The sequence below is a fragment of the Cnephaeus nilssonii genome (assembly GCF_951640355.1).
Source record: "Cnephaeus nilssonii genome assembly, chromosome: 8".
NCBI lineage: Eukaryota > Metazoa > Chordata > Mammalia > Chiroptera > Vespertilionidae > Cnephaeus > Cnephaeus nilssonii.
The window spans coordinates 87,887,844-87,910,694 of NC_137079.1; the positions used below are offsets into that span (position 1 = coordinate 87,887,844).

The window sequence follows — 22,851 nt, forward strand, 5'->3', positions numbered from 1 at the left end:
TGCAGAGCCTTCAAGTCCTTTTTTTTTTTTTTTTTTAAATATATTTTATTGATTTTTTACAGAGAGGAAGAGAGAGGGATAGAGAGTTAGAAACATCGATGAGATAGAAACATCGATCAGCTGCCTCTTGCACACCCCCTACTGGGGATGTGCCCGCAACCAAGGTACATGCCCTTGACCGGAATCAAACCTGGGACCCTTGAGTCCGCAGGCTGACGCTCTATCCACTGAGCCAAACCGGTTTCGGCAAGTCCTTTTTTTATACTTAACGTAGTCTCAATAGGTGCATATATGCATTTATTATTTTTGAAAAGGGAAATAGTATACTATGTAATTCTATAACTCTTCACTTGACAATGTTTTTGCAGTGTGTACATGTTATTTATAGCTCATTTCTTTTAGTGTTCCAGTGTATAACTGAATTGTTTTGTTAATGTAAATTATTTATTTTTTTCTCTTATTGGTTTCCATATTAAAATCTATTTTGTTTTATGTGTTACTGTATATCACATTTTATTTATCATTCTCCTTTTGATGAACATTAGGTTGTTTCCAATTTTTCACCTGATAAACAATGCTGCAGGGAAACCCTTGTATGTATTTTCTTGTGTACATGTGGTATTTCTCAAGATATATACCTAAAAGTGGAATTGCATGGTTTTAAATTATGAACATTTTTAATATTAATAGGTCTTGCCAAATTTGTCTTTAAAATATTTCTACTAATTTACACATCTCACAAGTAGTTTTTTAGAATTCAGTTTCCCTATAATCTAGACCAGTGATTTTCAATCCATGTGCTGTAAGAATTTTTAAAACATGAAATACCTTTTAGTCAGGGGTACTGACCTCTTTTCCCTTAGATTGACAAATAAAAAAATGACAACAGCAAACACAACAATAGCCATCTTTTGTGAATGAATCAAAATTATACCTGGTTTGTTTGTTTGTTTTTGTCAGATTGGCAAAAATATATTTTTTGGTGTGGAGCAGAATTTTAGTAGTTTGTGTGCCATGAGATGTAAAAGGTTGAAAAATCACTGATCTAGACCAACACGAGATATTAGCTTACTTTTTGCCCATCAGATGGATAAAATAATACTCATTTTTTAAAGATCTCATTTTCTGATTATTAATAATGTTGCAGTATCTATTCATGTTTATTAACTTACAATTTATGTAAATTTATACCCATTTTCTATTTAGTCATCTTTTAATGATTGAAGGAGTTCTTTATGTGTCCTGGATACTGCGTATCCTGTATAATTTTTAAAAATTTCTTCAGTGTCTAATGGCTATATCCTTTTTTTGTTGCTATTGTGAAAATATATTACATTTTCTCCCAACCCTTTGCTTGGCTTTTTTAACTTTATTTTTGTTTTTGTTTATTTACAGATTTTTTTTTCTTCTTTACAAGCTTTAGGTTTCTTTTTATTTTACTGCCTTTTTCTAAGACTTTCAGTACAATACTGAATAAGAGCATTGGTGGCAAGTATCCTCATACTGTGCCCAACTTTAATGAAAATGCCTCTGAAGTTTCATTATTGAGTATGCAAGATTTTAGTAGAATAGTCTTTATCGGATTAAAGAGTTCTCTTTTATTACTAGTTTGCTAAGAATTTGCCTTCTTCCCTTCAATAGTTGTCAGTTTTCATTGAATTTTTAAATTTTGTTTTTCTGCATCTGAGATGAGAGTTTTCCTCCATTTATCTGTTAATATAAAAATTTACATTTAGAAACTTTCTAATGTTGAACTTTCTGGGTATTCCTGGGATAAACCCTACATGAATGATATACTTTTAGTCTACTGATGCATGCTTTTACTTACTGTTTTTGATTCTATGTCCATAAGTGATTTTGGCCTTGAGTTTCTTTTTTTACATGTCAAGGTTAGACTGGTACTAATCTAAAAAAAAGTTTGATGGCTTCCCGTATTTTTTCTGCTCTGGAATTTTTGTATACTATAGAAATTATATGTTCCTTGAAAGTTTTATCTATAAAACTTTATGGACATAGTATGCTGGGAGTGAGAGGTGAGGATGTGTGGCATGCAGCTCTGCTAAGATCTTCAACTGTTCTTTTAAAATTTCTTTTTTATACTTACTACTTAATTGGGATTTTTACTTCTTGAGCTTACTTTGTATTAAATCAATTTCAATTACATAGTCATGGTGAATTGTTCTGTCAGTGTAAAATATTTCCTTGTCTCTTTTATTAGTTTCATATTAAATTTTGTTTGACAATGTGTTTTTTTTGTATTTGCTGGTATGTCTTTTTTTCACATTCCCTCGATTCAACCTTTCAGTGATATTTTGTATGATTTAAGTGGGTCTCTTTATTTGAAAATACTACAGCTTGCCCAGCCAGTGTGGCTCAGTCATTCAGCATCAACCAGCACCGATCTATGAATCAGGAGGTCAGGTTTGATACCTGGTGAGGGCATATGCCTAGGTTGCAGGCTCGATCTCCAGTAGGGGGCATGCAGGAGGCAGCCAGTCAATGATTCTCTCTCATCATTTCTATCTCTCCCTCTCCCACTCTGAAATCAATAAAAATATATTTTTTAAAATAATAAAAATAAAAATACCATAGCTAGGTCATGCTTGGAAACCAATCTGAGAGTCTGTCTTTTTAATAATAAGGTTAACACAGTCACTTGATTATTAACATATTTGGACTTTTCTTGTCATCTTATTTACCATGCTTCTCTTTATATCTTTCTTATTTTTCCATTTCTCTTTTTAAATTGAGGTTAGCTCTAAGTTTACTTAGTTGTACCTGTTTCTTTTATTTATTTATTTATTTATTTAATGATGAGAGAGAATCATTGATCGGCTGCCTCTTGCAATGCCCCCTACTGGAGATTGAGCCTGCAACCCAGGCATGTGCCTTGACCTGGGAATCAACCACTGAGCACGACGGTGGGGCATGTTTTTATTCTTGATATTCTGAAGTTTATCCACAGTTTGTTTAGCAGTGTATATTCAGAATTTTATCCTGATTGGTACTCAAGGAGCCCTTAGTGGGTTTATGTGTTTTACAGTTCTGAGAAATTCTTGGTCTTTATTGCCTCATCATTCTCCCTATTTTATTCCTCCTTATTGTTTATTTGCTCTGTGTTTTGAGTGTTTTACTCTTCAATCTTCCAGCTTACTAAATGGCTCTTCATCTGAGTCTGGTCTATTATTCAGTCATCTGTTGAGTTTATTCAATAACTGTTTTTATATTCAAGATCTCTAATTGGGTATTTTAAAGGTTATATGTATTTCACCCTGGCCAGCATGGTTAAGTGGTTAGAGCATTGGCCTGGGCACCAGGAAGGGGTCATGGGTTCTATTCCCAGTCAGGGGCACTTACCTGGGTTGCAGGTCCGATCTCTGCCCCCAGTTAGGGCGTGTGTGGAAGGCAACCAATTGATGTGACAGAGACACATCAGTATTTCTCTCTTTCACTCTCTTCCTCCACCACCCTCTTTTCTACTCTCTAAAATCAAAGGGGAAAATATCCTCACTTTTTTTTTTCTTTCTTTTTTTTTCAGAAAGGGAGAGGGAGAGAGGGAGAGAGAAACATCAATGATGAGAGAGAACCATTGATTGGCTGCCTCCTGCACACCCCCTACTGGGGATGGAGTCCACAGCCAGGATATGTGCCCTTGACCAGAATCGAACCTGGAACCCTTCAGTCCGCAGGCTGACTCTCTATCCATTGAGCCAAACCAGCTAGGGCAATATTCTCACTTCTTGAGGTTTCCTTGTTGTGCTCTTTGAGGATATTAAAAACAATAACATTTGTTTTTAAATTATTTTTAGGATGCTCTATTCTCTTGAATTTAAGTCCATCCGTTTGTGGGCTTGTTAAGTCTCTTTCATGGTGTAGCTTTCCTCAGATGTTTGATGACTCTTGCTTGTGCCCTGGTCTCCCCTGAGAGATTTTGCTCTTCGTTTTACTATGTTATGATAGTAGTTGGCATTATCTCTACAGCTTCTCTTCTGTTTTCTTTCCCCAGAGAGGTCTCACAGACTTGGTCCATCGAGAATTCCCTTTTTGTTCTCAGCATGATTACATCTTTTTAAATACTTAGAAATATTTTAACATTTCTATGTGTTTGAGATTGGGAGAAGAATTTATCATATGTTGACTAATATCTTAAGGCTGGAAATTATTGATATATTTTTGACCTGTTAGTCCACCTGTAGCTGCATATCTTAAGGAAATAAACATAGATATGCATAAAGCAGATTCCAGCATTAATTATTACTGAAAAAATAGAAACAATCTAAATGTTCAATATAGAGGTTTATTTATAGTACTAATTAATTATTAAATTTTAGTTATTAAAAATTTTTAGTGTATTTTAATATATGTATTTCTGACCAAAGTACATTCATTATATAGACACTTAAAAGTCATATTATAGAAAAATATTAATGACTAGGGGAAAGTGTATAATATGTTTTCAATGAAAGATTATAAAAAATTATATACTAAAATCCAAATTTTATTTTTAAAGTATATTTACTGAAAGAGTAATCATTATTGCTAGCATTTATTTTGTCCTTTGTATGTTTCAGGAACTATTCTAAGTAATTAAGTCTTATTCCCACTGCAACCCTAGAAGGGTAGTTAGCATTATTATACCCATCTTAAAAGTTTTTATTAAGTATAAAATTTATAAAGTGGGGATAGTTTATGTCAATTAAAAATATATTAAATACTGGCAATTCTGAATTTCTCTGTAATTTTCCTGATTTTGATATTTTATACACTTTTCTGGTTAATAGATAGTCTTTTCATAATAGTTCATGGTGTTTTAAAAGATAAAGCTATTATTATATGACATTCTCTTCTTTCTTACATATTTTATTCTTTACAAATATGCAACTTTTTTATTGTTTTCTTTACAGAATGTTTTATGCATTTATGAACCAAACGATGGAGTTGGTTTTTATTTTTATAAAGGTATTGTCAGTGATCTGATACAACTAGAACTATTTAATTGAAGACTCATGGACATGTCATTATGTTGGACTAGTCATTTCTGAAAGTTTCTTCAACCAAAATTTCTATTTGAACATTCAAGTATCAAAGAATACTGGGTTTATAATGGCATAATGATGTATTTTCTCTGAGGACTGCAAATTTCATAGAGACCACAGTTGGATTCCAGTTACATTCTCCAATCAAAGTGATTCAATCCTTTGATAAAGTTAATTTTGAAGAATTTTATGTTTATAAACGACGCCAAAAGATGGGAGAAAAAAATGGTAGGTTGAAAAACCATTGTTAAACTTTGTTTAAAAGTATGTAGATTACTTAATGAAGCCGAATTGTGGAATTTTCAAGGTGTTTAATTGCAATTGCCTTTTCTAAATTCAAAGGAATTAAGGGTTTATTCTGATTTAGCCAACATTTTTAACTCTCTATATAATTAATTATGTATCTATAATGCTAAGTCAGTACTTTGTTACTTTAAAAAATATTTATTTTTTAGAAAACATTTGGATTTACAGAAAAATTGAGAGGATTGTATAGAGAATTCCCATCTTCCTGTACCCAGTTTTACCTATGATTAATGTCTGACATTTGGCTGGTACATTTGTTATAATTAATGAACCAGAAGTGACACATTATTATGAACTGAAGTCCATGGTTTATTCCTATTTCCTTAGTTTTTACCTGACATCTTTTTCTGTTCCAGGATCCCATCCAGGATATCACATTTCATTAACTTGTCATATCTTCTTAGGGTCCTCTTAGATGTGACATTCCTCAGACTTTCTTTGGTTTTGATTTTGTAGGATTTTGTATCCAGGTATTTTTTAGGATGCCCCTCTATTGGAATTGTTGACTGCTTTTTTTCCCTTATGAGTAGGGTTATAAGGTTGTGGGATATAAAGTGCCATTTTACCACATCATATCAAGGGTATATTTATCAACGTGATTTCTCACTTATTGATTCTGAGCTTGATCACCTGGCTGACAGTATATATGATTTCTTTCCTGTAAATGACTTTTTAAAAAAGTCTCCCTTTCCTTACTGTACTCTTTGACAGGAAATCACTATGTGCAGCCCATATTTAATCCATGGGAATTTTATGCTCCTCTTCTTTCAGAACAGAATATTTACATTAATTATTTGGAATTGTTCCATAAGGGAGATTTGTCTCCTTTCCCCACCTTTGTATTTATTCAATCATTTATTTATATATTAGTGGATACTTATTTTATACTTTGGGTTATATCTAGTACTGCTTCATTTTGTTACTTAAATTGTCCCAGGATTGGCCATTGGGAGCTGTTTCAGTTGGCTCTGTGTCCCCTTAACATACTCCCATTAACGTAGGTGGGTTTTGTTTCACTTTGTTTTTTAGTACTTCCTTATTTTATGGTATTAGAAGATGCTCCAGGCTTACGTATATTTCCTGTCCCAGTACTAGAATTAGCCATTTCTTAAATATGCCCTGTTTCCTTTCATTGGAAAATTGTATTAGAAACCAAGATATGGGTAATAGGTATGCTCTTTGTTACTGGGGTTCCGTTGCTTTAGGCTCTCTCAGTGACAGAGCATGGAAATATATGTGTATACTAACCTATATATACATATCTATATGTATTTCTATATGTAACCATGTGAGTCTATATTAAGCTATATGTGACTATATTGATGTGTCCAACTCTAATCCATTACCACATGAATCATTCTAGCCTATTCCTTGCTTATCTGTAAACTTCCATTCCAACAATGAGAAATGTGGCTCTGACCATCTGATCCATTTATGTAATTGCTCAATTTCAATAGACAGGCATACTTTGTAGATATTGGGAATTGGGTTCCAGACCACCACAAAAAAAATATCAAAGCAAATTGTAATATTTTTGCTGGTGGAGGATTTTGCCTTCAATTTGTATAAAATGCAACATCTGTGAAGTACAAGAAAGCATAGCACAATAAAACAAGGTATGGCAGCCCGGACCAGTTTGGCTCAGTGGATAGAGCATCAGCCTGCGGACTCAAGGGTCCCAGGTTCGATTCCGGTCAAGGGCATGTACCTTGGTTGTGGGCACATCCCCAGTGGGGGGTGTGCAGGAGGCAGCTGATCAATGTTTCTCTCTCATCGATGTTTCTAACTCTCTATCCCTCTCCCTTCCTCTCTGTAAAAAAATTAATAAAATATATATTTTAAAAAACAACAAAAAAACAAAACAAGGTATGGCAGTATACTAGTATGTATAGTAGTATCAGAAATGTAAATTTATTCCCAGGTGGGAAACTGCAGTGCTTGTGCACAATTACTGTTACTTTTAGTTTACAGACTTCACTTATTTCCAGTTATTTAGGTCAATACCTTTTCTACCCAGCTTTTCAGGGAGATAGTCTACACATTTTTAATACAATTAGATTCTCTTGTCACAGTCTACATTCCTTCCTTCCAGGGATCCCTAACCTCTTAAATGATATTTTAAAACTTGCATACATTAAAGTTTACTCTTTGTGCTTTAAAGTTCTTTGGGTTTTGACAAATGGCATAGTGTCATTTATGTACCATTACAGTATTATATAGAATTGTTTTAATGCCCTTTACATAAGAATTTTTATGTAGAACATATAGTACTGATTTCACTGGACCATTATCTAGGACAGTGGTTCTTAAACTTTCTTTTGCTCTCAGGACTACTTTATATTTTTAAAAGTATTTAAAACCCCAAACAGCTTTTGTTTATGTGAATAATACATGTTCATATTTACTGTATTAGAAATTGAAACCGAGAAGTTTCAAAATGTTAATTGAATTCTTCCCAGATGGCTCAGTTGGTTGAAACATTGTCCCGTACATCAAAAAGGTTGTGGGTTCAATTCTAAGTCAGGGCACATACCTAAGTTTTGGGTTCGATCCCAGGTCAGGGCACATATAGATGACAAGCGATCTATGTTTCTCTCTCACATCAATGTTACTCTTTCTCCCTTCCTCTCTTTCTAAAATCAATTTAAAAAAACATATCTTTGGGTGAAGATTAAAAGAAAAAAGTTAATTGGCTCATTTAAAAAATAATAAACATGTTAACATGAATTATATTTTTGTGAAAAATAAGCATTTTAAAAACAAATTAGTGAGACCATTGTTTTTCACTTTTATAAATTTTTAATAGTTGGCTTTCTAGAAGAGAGATTCTCATATTTATTGCATTAAATCTGTTCAAATATATTGCTTTGGCTAAAATGTGTAAAGAAAATGAAGCTTCACACAGACAAGAAATTAGAAAAAGGAAGAATATTTTAATAGCCTTTCGATAATTGTGGATTTTTTAAAAATATGTTTTTATTGATTTTAGAGAAAGGAAAGGAGGGAGGGAGGTGGGGGGGGAGAGAGGAGAGAGAGAGAGAGAGAGAGAGAGAGAGAGAGAGAGAGAGAGAGAGAGAAACAGAAACATTGATCTGTTACCTCCGCATGTCACTGATCAAAACCTGGGCATGTGCCTTGACCATGAACCAGAGACCTCTCGGTATTTGGGACAATGCTCAAACAACTGAGCCATACCAGCCTTCATTTCTGGAGGCAAGTAGCAGCAATGTTAGTATACTAATTTGATTTTCAATTCAAGTACCTGCTCCTGTATTCCTTGTAACTGTCTTCTAGTGAAATATCCTCTCTAATAAAATGGTAATATGCAAATTAACCATCACTCCGCTACATAAGCCACGCCCACCAGCCAAGCCACGCCCACCAGCCAATCAGGGCGAGTATGCAAATTAACCCCCATCCAAGATGGCTACAGCCACAGAGAGCAAGGTTTCCTAGGTAACAGAGGAAGCCAAGCTTTCCATAGCCGTTGCAGGCCTAAGCCTCCACTCAAGCTACAAAGTTTCAATTATAGAAGGTAAACAAATTCAAACAAATGGCGGCAGAATGGAGCTGGAGAGAGCAGGCCAGGGTTGCGGGCGGCAACAGGGGAAGCAAAGTTTTCTGCACACCCTGGCCGGGCTCACCCGCTTAAGGCTACAAAGTTTCAATTGTAGAAGGTGAATTAACTGCCACAGAAATGGCTGCTGCCCGGAGGGTGCAGCAGGCTTGGCTCCGCTCCAGGCTACAAAGTTTCAATTGTAGAAGGAAAATAAATTCCAGATACCAGGGCCTCCCCTTGGGTTCCCAGGGGGTGTGGCCGGCCTGCAAACCACCACAGGCCCCTCGCTCAGGCCGCCCCACACCCCAAGGGAACCCCCACCTGATCTGGGACACCCTTCAGGGCAAACCAGCTGGCCCCCACCCGTGCACCAGGCCTCTATCCTATCTAATAAAAGAGTAATATACAGATTGATCATCACTGCAACACACAATATAGCTGCCCCCATGTGATTAAACATCCTGCCCCCATGTGGACACAAGATGGTCACCACAAGATGACCAGCAGGAGAGGGCAGTTGGGAGGCACCCGGCCTGCAAGGGAGGGCAGTTGTGAGGGACCAGTCCTGCAAGGGAGGGCAGTTGGAGGTGATCAACCCTGCAGGAGAGGGCAGTTAGGGGTGACCAGGCTGGCAGAGGAGGGAAGTTGGAGGCAAACAGGCTGGCAGGGGAGCAGTTAAGCATCAACCAGGCTGGCAGCGGAGTGGTTAGGGGGTGATCAGGCTGGCAGGCAGAAGCAGTTAGGGGCAATCAGGAAGGCAGGCAGGCAAGCAGTTGGGAGCCAGCAGTCCTGGATTGTGAGAGGGATGTCCGACTGCCCGTTTAGGCCCGATCCCGGTGGGATCGGGCCTAAACGGGCAGTCGGACATCCCTCCAGGAGTCCCAGATTGGAGAGGGTACAGGCTGGGCTGAGGGACAACCCCCCGCCGTGCACGAATTTCGTGCACCGGGCTTCTAGTACTGAAATATTTGTTTTAGATGATAACCCTCAGCATGCATACAATGCACAAATAAGTAAAGGAGCAAGAAACTAAAATTGTTTACATTGTAGTAACCATCTATACGGTCTGCTGTTGAAATGAAAGTCAGTCAGATGTTTTTTCGTATGATACTCATTTAGTCTCTATTCAAAAAAGTTATTAACTGAATCTCTTAATCTCATTTATCAGAGAGGTTGGTTACCTCTTTTCTTAATATTACTGTGGTTAAATTTTCCGTAGTTAGAAGACGAAGAAAAATGATCAAGAAGGGTGAGGAACAAGAGCCACTGAAATATGAGAAATAAACCTAGAAGTATGAGATAATAAGGATATTGTAAGGAACAATATATTAAAAAACCTAGAACAAATAAATACGAATTGCTTAGTACATTTATTTATTCTGCAAGCAAATAGTTTCTGTATTTTCTGATTGGCTTTATTTTCTTATATTGTCAGTGTCCTCTTTTATTAATCTATTCCAAGACTAAGCATTTACCCTGTTCACTTTGTTTTGTTTTGTTTTGTTAATCCTCACCCAAAGATATTTTTCTATTGATTTATAGAGATAGTGGAAGGGGGGGGTGGGGGGCGGGGAGAGAAACAGAGAGAGACACATCGATTGGTTGCCTTCTGCATGCGCCTCAACCAGGGCTGGGGATTGAGCCTGCAACTGAGGTATGTGCCCTTGACTGGAATCGAACCCAAGGCCCTTCAGTCTTCGGCCGATGCTCTAACGCCCATGATTGGCAAACTGCGGCTCGCGAGCCACATGCGGCTCTTTGGCCCCTTGAGTGTGGCTCTTCCACAAAATAACATGGCCTGCGTGAGTCTATTTTGAAGAAGTGGCGTTAGAAGAAGTTTAAGCTTAAAAAATTTGGCTCTCAAAAGAAATTTCAATCGTTGTACTGTTGATATTTGGCTCTGTTGACTAATGAATTTGCCGACCACTACCAGTGAGCAAAACCGGCTAGTGCCACCCTGTTCACTTTTTAAATAATTTGTTGTACATGCTTCCTGTCAGAATAATTTGGTATCATGTATTGCCATTTCTAACAGCTTTAAATGATAGTCAATGAAAAGCAAAAATTCATGTAAGTCCTGATTGCTGTCTTTCAGCATCACTGTTTGTTTTCTCAAGCCAGAGGATTATTATGCTACAGAAAGCTCTTTGTAAATACCTTTCAAAATCCTTCCTTTAAATGTCCACCTCAATAAAGATCAATCCCTAATATGAAGTTTTGAGTTCTATCCATGAAAACAATAACAATAATTGGTATTTTTATATAATAATTACCAAAACATGGTAACAATAACTCGTTATGTGCTTTTACAAATAGTTTTGCCTAAAAGCAATGATTTTTGTTAGTTATCTGTCTGTGAAAACTTAATGATTTTAAGGATTCTGAGAAAACCCTGCTTCAGAAAATATTTTCTCTACTTAGTGAATGATCTCTAAAATTCCACATTTAAAGATTCATTACTTTTGACTAAGACTATATTCCCTGTTAAATTATATACAGTAATTTCTTGCTATCATGTGCTTATTTGTGTACATCAACTCTGAGGTAGATGCTATTATTCCCATTTTACAGATGTAGTCACACATCTAATTAAGTGGCAGTGCTGGATTCAAACCCATGTACATCTGAATTCCAAAGCACAGCCTGTTACCACCTCCTTGCTCCTCAGTCTCCATGATTCCTTTTCTTATACTCATCCCTTACATGTTGATGTTCTACAGAAGACCCTCTTCTCATTCCCTACACGTTCTCCTTAATCATCTACTCTGGCTTCAGCAGGCAGTTGTGTGTGATTGACTCCAAAGTTTGTATATATGGACCAGATCTTACTCTGAAACCTGTGTATCCATTTTACTCACCCTATTTGAATTTTTGATATGTGCCTCTACCTTGATTCCCTGTCTCAATGAATACCGTTAGTATACATATGATTGCCTGAGTCAGAAACTTAGAAATCATTCTTGAGTCTTCCCTCTTTTCTCTGCCACACGAGTGATATAAGAAACAAATCTAATCACATAAGATGTTTAAACCTCTTGAGTGGCTCTCTGTAGCCTTCTGTATAAAAATGAAGTTGCTTGGCATTGTACACAAGGCCCTCCATGTTATGGCTCCTGCATGCCTCTACAGCATCATTTCTCATCCCTTTTGTCCTCACGTTGTTTTAAATGTTGAAGCATTGTCTGAGTTGTACCAATGGGAATTAAAGGTAGGCAGTCTTAGGTAGTACACATCAGGGCAAAATGTTAACACAGAAACAGCACCCCTCCTGAGGCTGCTGTGGCAGCAGCCCTAATTAGCCAGACATCTTTTATTGGTAAGGTGACTTTGCCAGTAAGAGTTAGTTAGGACTCTGAGGCCTAAGCTTCTTATGAAGAATCTCACTTCATGGCCAAACTTACAGGTTCTAGATTTCATTTTTATTAAGGAAAATGTGGCTTTTTGTAAACTTAATGGGCTTTCATTAATCCTCATAGCTTCTCAAGTGACCTTTCTAAAGTGCAATTATTCCTCTTTAGCTTAAGTCCCCATTAATTAATTTTAACATTTTACAAATACATTTTAAGATATTTTCGTTACTTGTAAACCTGGTTTAAGTGAGATTTTGCTTTTGCCAATTTATTTTAATTGCCTTTCTCATATTCTTGTTTTTAACTTTGAAAGGATTGTTTCTCTAGGAAGTTTTTAAGGAGTTAGCTTGCTGGGCATATGAAATTTTGGATCATCTATATAACTTTATCTATAAAAACTTTTAAACATTTTTGTTTCATGTTATTATTTTAAAGTAATATAAAAGGCATTTTATTTATTTATTTTTAAATCTTTTTTAAATTTTTATTTCAGAGAAGAAGGGAGAGGGAGAGAAGAAAGATCAATGATGAGAGAGAATCATTAATCGGCTGCCTCCTGCTCACCCCCTGCTGGGGATCAAGCCCGAAACCTGACATATGCCCTGACCAGGAATTGAACCGTAACTTCCTGGTTCATAGGTCAGTGTTCAACCACTGAGCAACACCAGCTCGACTATAAAAATCATTTTAAAAAGCATTATTGTTGGGACATTTAATTATTTTAACAATTGTCGAGATGTTTCATTCTGAAGCCATCCACTTCCATACTCAGTGGATGTTATATTCCTTAAAGTTTTTAAATTAATGTGTCTGTGAATGTCCACTACCACCCTTGAATGAAGTCATTCCTTTTGTTTTCCAGTCAAGAAATAGTGTCACTAAAGTTATCAACCTATTTTTTAAGTTAGTAGAAACAAGTGACATACTTAGATTATATTCCTTGTATCTAGTTTTTTGTTAAGAAACAATTACCAAAATCATCTTCCTCAAAGAAAGTGAAAGATAATTTAAAACTTGATTTTATTTATAAACCAAGCAGACTGTAACATGTGCCATGGGGAAATTACAGTCTATTTTTTAATATATTTTTATTGATTTCAGAGAGGCAGGGAGAGGGAGAGAGAGATAGAAACAAATGATGAGAGAGAATCATTGATCGGCTGCCTCCTGGACGCCCCCTACTGGGGATTGAGCCTGCAACCTGGGCATGTGCCCTTGACTAGAATCCAACCCAGGACCCTTCAGTCCGCAGGCTGATGATCTATCCACTGAGCCAAACCAGCCAGGGCATTACAGTCTATTTGTAATTTTTTAAAAAATTATTAATTTGAGAGAGAGAGAAAGGAAGGGAGAGAGAGAAACATCAATTTGTTGTTCCACTTATGCATTCATTGGTTGATACTTGTATGTGCCCTGACTGGGGATTGAACTCACAATCTTGACATATTGGGACGATACTCTAACAAACTGAGCTACCCAGCCAGGGCTACAATTTATTTCTATTGAGGTCTTAGACTACTCACTGATTTATACTTAGGGGATGCAAAAACTTTCTGGATGGAACTGGAGGATGATGGAAAAGTGGATATCATATTTGAGCAAGTGCAAAATGTGCTGCAGTCACTGAAGCAGAAGATCAAAAATGGGTCTGCCACAAATAAAGGTACGAAGCAATAAAAACTTAGTACATTTAATACTTAATGTTACCCATTGGCATACAGTATGATTCTATTTCCAGTAGTTTGTTTTAAAAGTCAAATTATTTCTTTGTTTTTAAGAACGTAACATCAGTTCGGTTTGCTTTTTAGTATGTCTGTATGCTCTGCTTCTATAAAAACTTGCTTTTTACCATACCATGGCTATTTTGTAAAACTGGGGAAGATGCTTATTTTAAACTAGAGGCCCGGTGCACAAAATTCGTACCTGGGACGGGGGTCCCTCAGCCTGGCCTGCACCCTCTCACAATCCGGGATCCCTCGGGATCTCCGACTAACAGTTTAGGCCGGATCCCACAGGGGGATTCCTGCGGGATCGGGCCTAAACTGGCAGTCGGACATCCTCTCGCAATCTGGGACCGCTGGCTCCTAACCACTCGCCTGCCTGCCTGATTGCCCTTAATCTCCTCTGCCTGCCTGATCGCCCCTAACCAGTCTGCCTGCCTGCCTGATCGCCCCTAACCACTCACCTGCCTGCCTGATCGCCCCTAACTGCTCGCCTCTCTGCCTGATCTCCCCTAACCACTCTGCTTGCCTGCCTGATCGCCCCTAACTGCTCGCCTGCCTGCCTGATTGCCCCTAACAACGCGCCTGCTTGCCTGATCGCCCCTAACCACTCTGCCTGCCTGCCTGGCTGATCGCCCCTAACCACTTGCTTGCCTGCCTGATCGCCCCTAACCATTCGCCTGCCTGCCTGATTGCCCCTAACCGCCTCTGCCTCAGCCCCTGCTGCCGTGGCTTCGTCCGGAAGGATGTCTGGAATGATGTCCAGAAGGTCATTTGGCTGTTCAGTCTAAGTAGCATATTATGTTTTTATTATTATAGATAATAGCTACTGCATTTATCTCATTATCTCAGGCTACCTGTTATTATTCTCCCCCCGCCCCCATTTTCTTTTTGTCTTTTTATCTTCTTTGGGGCAGGCATATTTCAGAAATAATGTCTGCTTATTGTACATTTGGTATATGTAGAAAACAACAAAAATTACCCATTATTCCATCATACAGTGACAACTAGTGTTTTTTTTTAATATAAGAATACATATAACTGTATTTTGCCTCCTTTAAGCAGAACTTGCCTTACTAGTCTTCTGAAAACAAAACATGTATTCTACATAGGCACTCATTCAGTCATCCAAGGTTTTTGTTTTCTATTTATTTTTCTTCATCTCTGGTTGGTTGTAGAACATAAGACTTTTATGTGGAAACCTCCACATTCCGTCAGGACATATGATTTTCAAGCAAATTTTCCCCAGACTATTTATTTTTCCTCAGACTATTCTGAATACTTTTGGGTGTTCTTATAACATTAATTTACTATGTGCTTGTCAAAAACAATAGTACTATTAAAATGAAAAATTTTAACACATTGCGGACGGATCACGAGAATTCTCGCTTCATATTACACAGTGTTTTACAAAGTATCATACTTTAAAAAGATATTAGCTTGTAAGAACATGTAGTAAATAACTTCAAAATGCAATGGGTATTTAATTTTAAAGCATGTCTTTAACATTTATGTAAAACTTTTTTGTACTCATTCAATAGAAACTTATCTGGCCACTAGGTCAAGCTAGCAATAAAACTACTGGTTCATATTCCAGCCCCATTCCTTTATGAGTCTGATATACCTAGATTTGAATCCAATACCACTTCCTAGCTAAATAAACTAAAATAAATAGCTTAACCTCCAAGCTTCAGTTTCTTTCTCTCTAGTACAGATACTCATAAGAACCTCTCAAAGGAGTTGTGAAGATTAAATGAGATAAAATATGTAAATTGTTTAGCACAGTAGCTGGGACCTTGAATAAAGGTGATGCTGCTGCTGGTAGCTTTCATTTTTTTTTCCTTTCCTTAACAGAGTACATTCAAGCAATGATTCTAGTGAATGAAGCAACTATAAATAACAATTTAACGTTGATAAAAGGTATGTACATTTTTAATCCCAATCTAGAGTATTCTCTGGTATTTTCTTGATCTGAAGCAGGCCCACCTAATTATGTCAGGCTAACTAAACTATATAAATCAGTTTTGTTTCTCTATTAAATGAAAATTCCTACCCATCCAGATAAAGGAAATGCACACTCTACAAAGTCTCCTAGGGAAGGCATGAACAAATGTATCTCTTCTTCATAAAAGCTTTTTGTATAAAAAGGGCAAATAAAATTTTAAGACTCCAAACCACCAAAAACCAGCTTTGTGTGAAGAACACTACTAGAAAGGAATATTCTAGTATAGATAAATGGGTGGGAAAGTTTTTAATTCCTAGATTATTATTAGTCTGTCAGTCTTCAAAACTATAAACAAATTTATGTTATAGCTAATCAAAAATAATATACCAGGATTAGAAAAAGAAATATTAAAAGTCACTTTATTAGAATCACTATCGTATAAATATATATAAATATATCCTATTTATATACTATAAATCTTAGTCTGTCCCTGATTTGCTAAATTGTTGGGGAAGCACATTTATTAGATGTGAATTACTATTAAATATTATCAGTAAATTATAATAATTTTAACTGCTGTAATTTGGAGCCTTACGGTTTTAAATCTCTGAAAATATAGCCTAGCATCATCAGTATATTTTCAAGAAATCTTTTGTTGCTCAAAAGTATTCTCAATTTTAGTAGCTAACATATTTTTATAATAATCTACACTAATAAAAGAGAAACATGCAAACTGACCGTACCTCCGCTATGCTCACCAGCCAATCAGGGCAAGTATGCAAATTAACCCAACAAAGATGGCGGCGGCCACGGAGCTGGAGCGAGCAGGAGGCTTGGGTTGCCCCCAGCTATGGAGGAAGCCAAGTTTCCCACCAGCCCTGACCTCCACTCAAGGCTACAAAGTTTCAATTATAGAAGATAAATAAATCCCAGATACCTGCTTCCAGCCGGCTCTGGCCTCCGCTCAAGGAGGCACTGGAAAAGAAGAAAGAAAAAAAGGAGGGGCTGGGAGCCATCAGCCTCTCACCCAGGCTGGCCAGGCACCCCAGTGGGGACCACCACCCTGAAGGGGGTGTGGCCAGCTTGAAAACGGCCCTTAGCCCCTCACCCAAGCTGGCCACGTCCCATGGAGTAAGAGTCCCCACTGGGGGGCTTGGCCAGCCTGCAAACAGCCATCAGCCCCTCACCCAGGCTTGCCAGGCACCCCAGCGGGGACCCCCACCCTGAAGGGGGTGTGGCCAGCTTGAAAACGGCCCTCAGCCCCTCACCCAGGCTGGCCACATCCCCCCAGCGGGGACCCTCACCCCATGGGGGTGTGGCCAGCCTGCAAACGACCACAGGCCCCTCGCCCAGGCTGCCCCACGCCCCAAGGGAACCCCCACCCTTATTTGGGACACCCTTCAGAGCAAACCAGCCGACCCCCACCCGTGCACCAGGCCTCTATCTATACTAATAATCTATACTAAAATAAAAGGGTAATATGCTAATTAGACTGGGAGACCTTCCAGGAGACCTTCCAGATATTCTTCTGGACAAAGCCATGGTGGCAGGGCTGAGGTAGAGGCGTTTAGAGGCCAAGAGGGGAGGGAAGTTGTGGGTAATCAGGTCAGGGTGGAATGGCAGTTGTGAGTGATCAGGCTGGTGGGGGGCAGGGCTGTTGAGGGTAAGCAGATCAGCAGGGGGGCCAGTTGGGGGCCAGCAGGACGTCAGTGGGGGTCAGTTGGAGGTGATCAGGATGGCGGAGGGGGGCAGTTTGGAGTGAGCAGGCCAGCAGGAGAGCAGTTGGGGGCGAGCAGGCCAGTGGGGAGGGAATGTGGGGGTGAGCAGGCCAGAAAGGGGGGCAGTTGGGGACGAGCACACTGGCACGGGGGGCAGTTGGGGGTAATCAGGCTGGTGGGCATTTGGGGGCGAGCAGGCTGGCGGCGGGGGGCAATTGGGGGCGAGCAGGCCAGCAGGCAGAGTGGTTAGGGGCAATCAGGCAGGCAGGCAGGCAGGCAGGCCAGTGAGTAGTTAGGAGCCAGCAGGCCCGGATTGCGAGAGGGATGTCCGACTACCGGTTTAGGCCCGATCCCTGTAAACTAGCAGTAGGACATCCTTCGAGGGGTCCCAGATTGGAGAGGGTGCAGGCCGGGTTGAGGGACACCCCCCCACACACACCCCCGTGCACGAATTTTTATGTACTGGGCCACTAGTAGATTCTATATGAAAAGAGCCTTTCGCAGTATCCTTCAGTTGCACTTGGAATCAGCACACCCTTAAAGGATTATAGTAGTTTTGAAGAAAAGTTTTTAAATACAAGAGATGTTTAGATAACTAAATTTAAACAATTCTTTTTTTATTTCGGAGACAATATATTTCCCACTAAAAGAAAGTAAGTGGCCCTGGTGGCTCAGTTGGCTGGAGCGTCATTTCATACACCAAAAGGTTGTGGGTTCCATTCCTGGTCAGGTGCATACCTAGATTGTGGGTTCAATCCCTGGTCGGGTTGTGTATGGGAGGCAACCGATGGATGTTTCTCTTCTCTCTCCCTGTCTCCTTTCCTTCCTCCCACTCTGTCTCTCTTCCTCTCTCTCTAAAATCAGTTTTAAAAAATGGCATATTCTTGGGTGGGGATTAATTAAAAAAGAAAGTAAGTTGGATTTTTGTTTTGGTTCTTTTAAAGTAGTAATTTTGTCAATAGAGATGCTGAATATTGTCATTTAATATTTTTAGTAGTTTATCTGAGTTGTAATGAACTTAATAAAATAAACTTATTAATATAAAAGTAAGTGTTTGCCAGTGGTAGAGCACTGTTTTTAAGTAAGTGGGAGTTATATAATTGACATTTAAAAATTTTTTTAAATTTATCTTTATTGTTACAGGTGTCCCCATTCCTCTTCCCTATTGACTCTCCTCCTCCCCACTCCAGACCCCTCCCCAGGCCTTCACCCCACTATTGTCTGTGTCCATGGGTTATGCATATATGTATATAACTAGGGGCCCGGTGCACGAAATTTGTGCACTGGGGGTCTGGGGTCCCTCTCACATACTGGGAGTCCTCAGGAGATGTCCTACTGACGGCTTAGGCCCGCGCCCCACGGGGAGCGGGCCTAAGCTGCAGTCTGGCCTCCCTTTGTGGGAGGCAACCGGGCTGATCAGGGGAAGGCACCAGCCCCATCACCCCGCTGCTGCAGCCACTGCTAGTCACCACAGCCACCGAGGTGTTTTTATCAACACGGACTCCAGTCCCTTCACCAAGAAAAAATGACAACTTTCTTTAGGCATTTTCAATATGTGTCTTTCATAGGATATGCATTTCTTTCTTTATTTTTTATCCTCACTGAGGATAGGTTTCCATTGACTTTTAGAGAATGTGGAAGAGAAAGGGAAAGACAGAGAGAAATATCAAAGTGAGAGGAACACTTTCATTGGTCGCCTCCTGCATGAGCCCTGATCTGGGCCCCGGCCAGGGAGGAGCCTACAACCTAGGTACATGCCCTTGATCAGAATCGAACCCAGACCCTGCTGTCTGCAGGCCCAGGCATTATCCACTGAGTCAAACCGGCTAGGGCAGGATATGACATTTCTTAGCCCTCCAGTAGCTGACCTTCATTTTTTTCTCCAGAAATGTAGTGGAAAAACCCTAGATCACCTTTTTGGATTCTTATTACCCAAGTTACTAAGAATATTACCAGTCGCATACAGGAAGCTTAGCTAATGTGCAGTCAGAAAAGGTGTTTCCTCTATAGTTCACACCAATCAACGGCTGGGCCCTGCCCAGGCCTAAAGCCTCTGGCCGAAGCTTTAGGCCTGGGAAGGCCCCTCCAGCTCCCTCTGATCACCGGCTCAGCCCCTGCCCAAACCGAAAGCCTCTTGGGCAGGAGCGGAAACCCAGCTCCCTGTGATCAATCGCCTCCTGCCCAGGCCGAAAGCAGACCCCCAGCTCCCTGCCCAGGCGATCGATCACAGGGGGTCCGCTGGTGCACCAGGCCGAAGCAACCCCCAGCTCCCTGCAATCGAATTCAGGGGGTCTGCTCCGGCACCAGGCCGCAGCGGACACCCAGCTCCCTGTGATGGATTGCAGGGGGACTGCTCCCTGTCATCAATCGCAGGGGGTCCGCTCGTGCACCAGGCCAAAAGCCTCTGCTGGAGGCTTTCGGCCTGGTGCCGGAGCAGACACATAGCTCCCTGCGATTGATCACAGGGGGTCCACTCGTGCACCAGGCCAAAAGCCTCTGCTGGAGGCTTTCGGCCTGGTGCCGGAGCAGACACCCAGCTCCCTGCTATCGATTGCAGGGGGTCTGCTCCCTGTCATCAATCTCAGGGGGTCTGCTCGTGCACCAGGCCAAAAGCCTCTGGCAGAGGCTTTCGGTCTGGGGCCGGAGCAGACACCCAGCTCCCTGTCATCAATCGCAGGGGGTCTGCTCGTGCACCAGGCCAAAAGCCTCTGGCAGAGGCTTTCGGTCTGGTGCCGCAGCGGACACCCAGCTCCCTGCTATCGATTGCAGGGGGTCTGCTCCGGCCCCAGGCCAAAAGCCCCCGCTGGAGGCTTTCGGCCTGGTGCTGGAGCAGACCCCAGCTCCCTGCCATCTGTTGCAGGGGTCTGCTCAGGGTGCCTGTGTATGCAAATTAACCACCATCTTGGTTGGGTTTATTTGCATACTCGCTCTGATTGGCTGGTGGGCGTGACTTGTGTAGCAGAGTGTTGGTTAATTTGCATATTACTTCTTTTTTAGAGAGGATTTCTTTGATTGATTTCTCCCTTCCCTCTAAGGCTCCTCAGTCTGTTGCATGCTTCCATGTCTCTGGATCTATTTTGTTTGTCAGTTTATTTTGTTCATTAGATTTCACATTTATGTGAGATCATGTGAAACTTGTCTTTGACTGACTTATTTCACTTAGCATAATGCTCTCTAGGTCCCTCCATGCTGTCTCAAAGGGTAAGAGATCCTTCTTTTTTTACAGCTGCATAGTATTCCATTGTGTAAATGTACCTCTATATTTTTATCCATTCATCTACTGATGGGCACTTGAGCAATTTCCAGATCTTAGATTTTGTAAATAAATTTGCTATGAACATAGGGGTGCATATATTCTTTCTAATTGGCGTTTCTGGCTTCTTAGGTTATATTCCTAGAAGTGGGATCACTGGGTCAAACAGCATTTCCATATTTAATTTTTTGAAGAAACTCACACACTATTTTCCATAGTGGCTGTACCAGTCTACATTTCCACCAGTAGTGTACTAAGGGTTCCTTTTCTCCACATCCTCACTTGTTTGTTGATTTGTTAATGGTAGTCATTCTGGCAGATGTGAGGTGGTACCTTATTGTTGTTTTAATTTGCATCTCTCTCATGATTCGTGACATTGAGCATTTTTTCATGTATCTCTTGGCCATTTGTATGTCTTTCTTGGAGAAATAAGTGTATATTTAGGTCTTCTGCCCATTTTTTGTTTGGGTTGTTTGTCTTCTCGTTGAGTTGTATGAGTACTTTATATATATGTTTTTGTTTGTTTTTATTTTAATATATTTTTTTACTGATTTCAGAGAGGAAAAGGGAGGAGAGAGAAATAGAAACATCAATGATGAGAGAGAATCATTGATCAGTTGCCTCCTGTACACCCCCTACTGGGAATCGAGCCCGCAACCCGGGCATGTGCCCTGACCAGGACTTCCTGGTTCATAGGTCGGTCGTCGCTCAACCACTGACCCACATCAGCCGACATTTTGGATATTAACCCCTTATCAAATGTATCAGTGGCAAATATGTTCTTTCATACAGTGGGTTCCCTTTTCATTTTGATGCTGATTTCTTTTGCTGTGCAGAAGCTTTTTATTTTGATGTAGTCTCATTTGTTTACTTTTCCCTTTGTTTCTCTTGCCTAGGCTTTGTATCAGTGAAAATTTTGCTACTTGCAATGTCTTATATTTTGCTTCCTATGTTTTCTACAAGGATTTTTATAGTTTCACGACTCTCGTTTACATCTTTTTTCTATTTTGAGTTTATTCTTGTGTATGGTGTAAGTTGGTGGTCTAGTTTCATTTTTTTTGCATGTATCTGTTCAATTATCATAACACCATTTATTGAAGAGACTGTCTTTACTCCAGTGTATTTTCTGCCTCCTTCCTTTACCAATTATTAGTTGAGCATAATGGCTTGGGTTGATTTCTGGTTCTGTTCCATTCCATTGATCTATATGCCTGTTCTTGTGCCAGTATCAGATTGTTTTGATTAGAGTGGCTGTATAGTGTAGCTTGCTATCTGGTAGTGTGATCCCTCCAACTTTGTTGTTTTTTCTCAAGAAATTGCTTCAGCTATTGAGGATCTTTTTTTGTTTCCATATAAATTGGAGTGTTTGATCTAGATCTATGAAACATGCCGTTGGTATTTTAATAAGGATTGCATTGAATCTATACACTGAGTAGCCAGATTATGAACTCTGAATGCATAATAATCTGGCCACTCAGTGTATATCCTATATAATAAAAGGCTAATATGCAAATTGTCCCCTCGACCAGGAGTTTGACCAGCAGGCAGGCCAGCCAACCACCCATGTCCCCTCCCCCTGGCCAGGCTGGCCGGACCCCACCCATGCATGAATTCATGCGTTCAGAGATCATAGTAATCTGGCCACTCAGTGTAGATTGTTTGGGTAGCATGTAAATTTTAATGACACTAATTCTACCAGTCCATGAACATGGTATATTCTTCCACTTGTTTATATCTTCTTGTATCTTCTTTTTCAACATTCTGTAATTGTCTGAGTACAAGTCTTTTACCTCCTTGGTTGAGTTTATTCCTAAGTATCTTAATTTTTTTATTACACTGATAAATGGGATTTTTTTTTCATTTCTCTTTCTGAGAGTTCATTATTGGTGTATAAAAATGCCAACAAATTCTGGGTATTAATTTTGTATCCTGCTGCATTGCCAAAAAAGTACTTTTTGGTGAA

General features: G+C 39.6%; 1 protein-coding gene across 6 annotated transcripts in view; it reads left to right on the forward strand.

Moving 5' to 3' along the window:
• The window catches only part of LOC307104281 (histone-lysine N-methyltransferase SETDB2-like), a 111,262-nt gene that overhangs the window by 1,931 nt on the left and 86,480 nt on the right, over positions 1-22,851 (forward strand). For 4 of the 6 annotated variants that reach the window (XR_013813874.1, XR_013813875.1, XM_079779115.1 and 1 more), the window contains exons 2-4: positions 4,905-5,264; positions 13,789-13,914; positions 15,827-15,892. Coding sequence is in view for 4 of the 6 variants with exons in the window: in XM_079779115.1 (XP_079635241.1) it covers positions 5,249-5,264; positions 13,789-13,914; positions 15,827-15,892 (208 nt within the window). In the remaining 2 variants the exon portion in view is untranslated. The remainder of the gene's footprint in view (positions 1-4,904; positions 5,265-13,788; positions 13,915-15,826; positions 15,893-22,851) is intronic. The other 2 variants (XM_079779113.1, XM_079779114.1) reach the window with 2 other exon arrangements.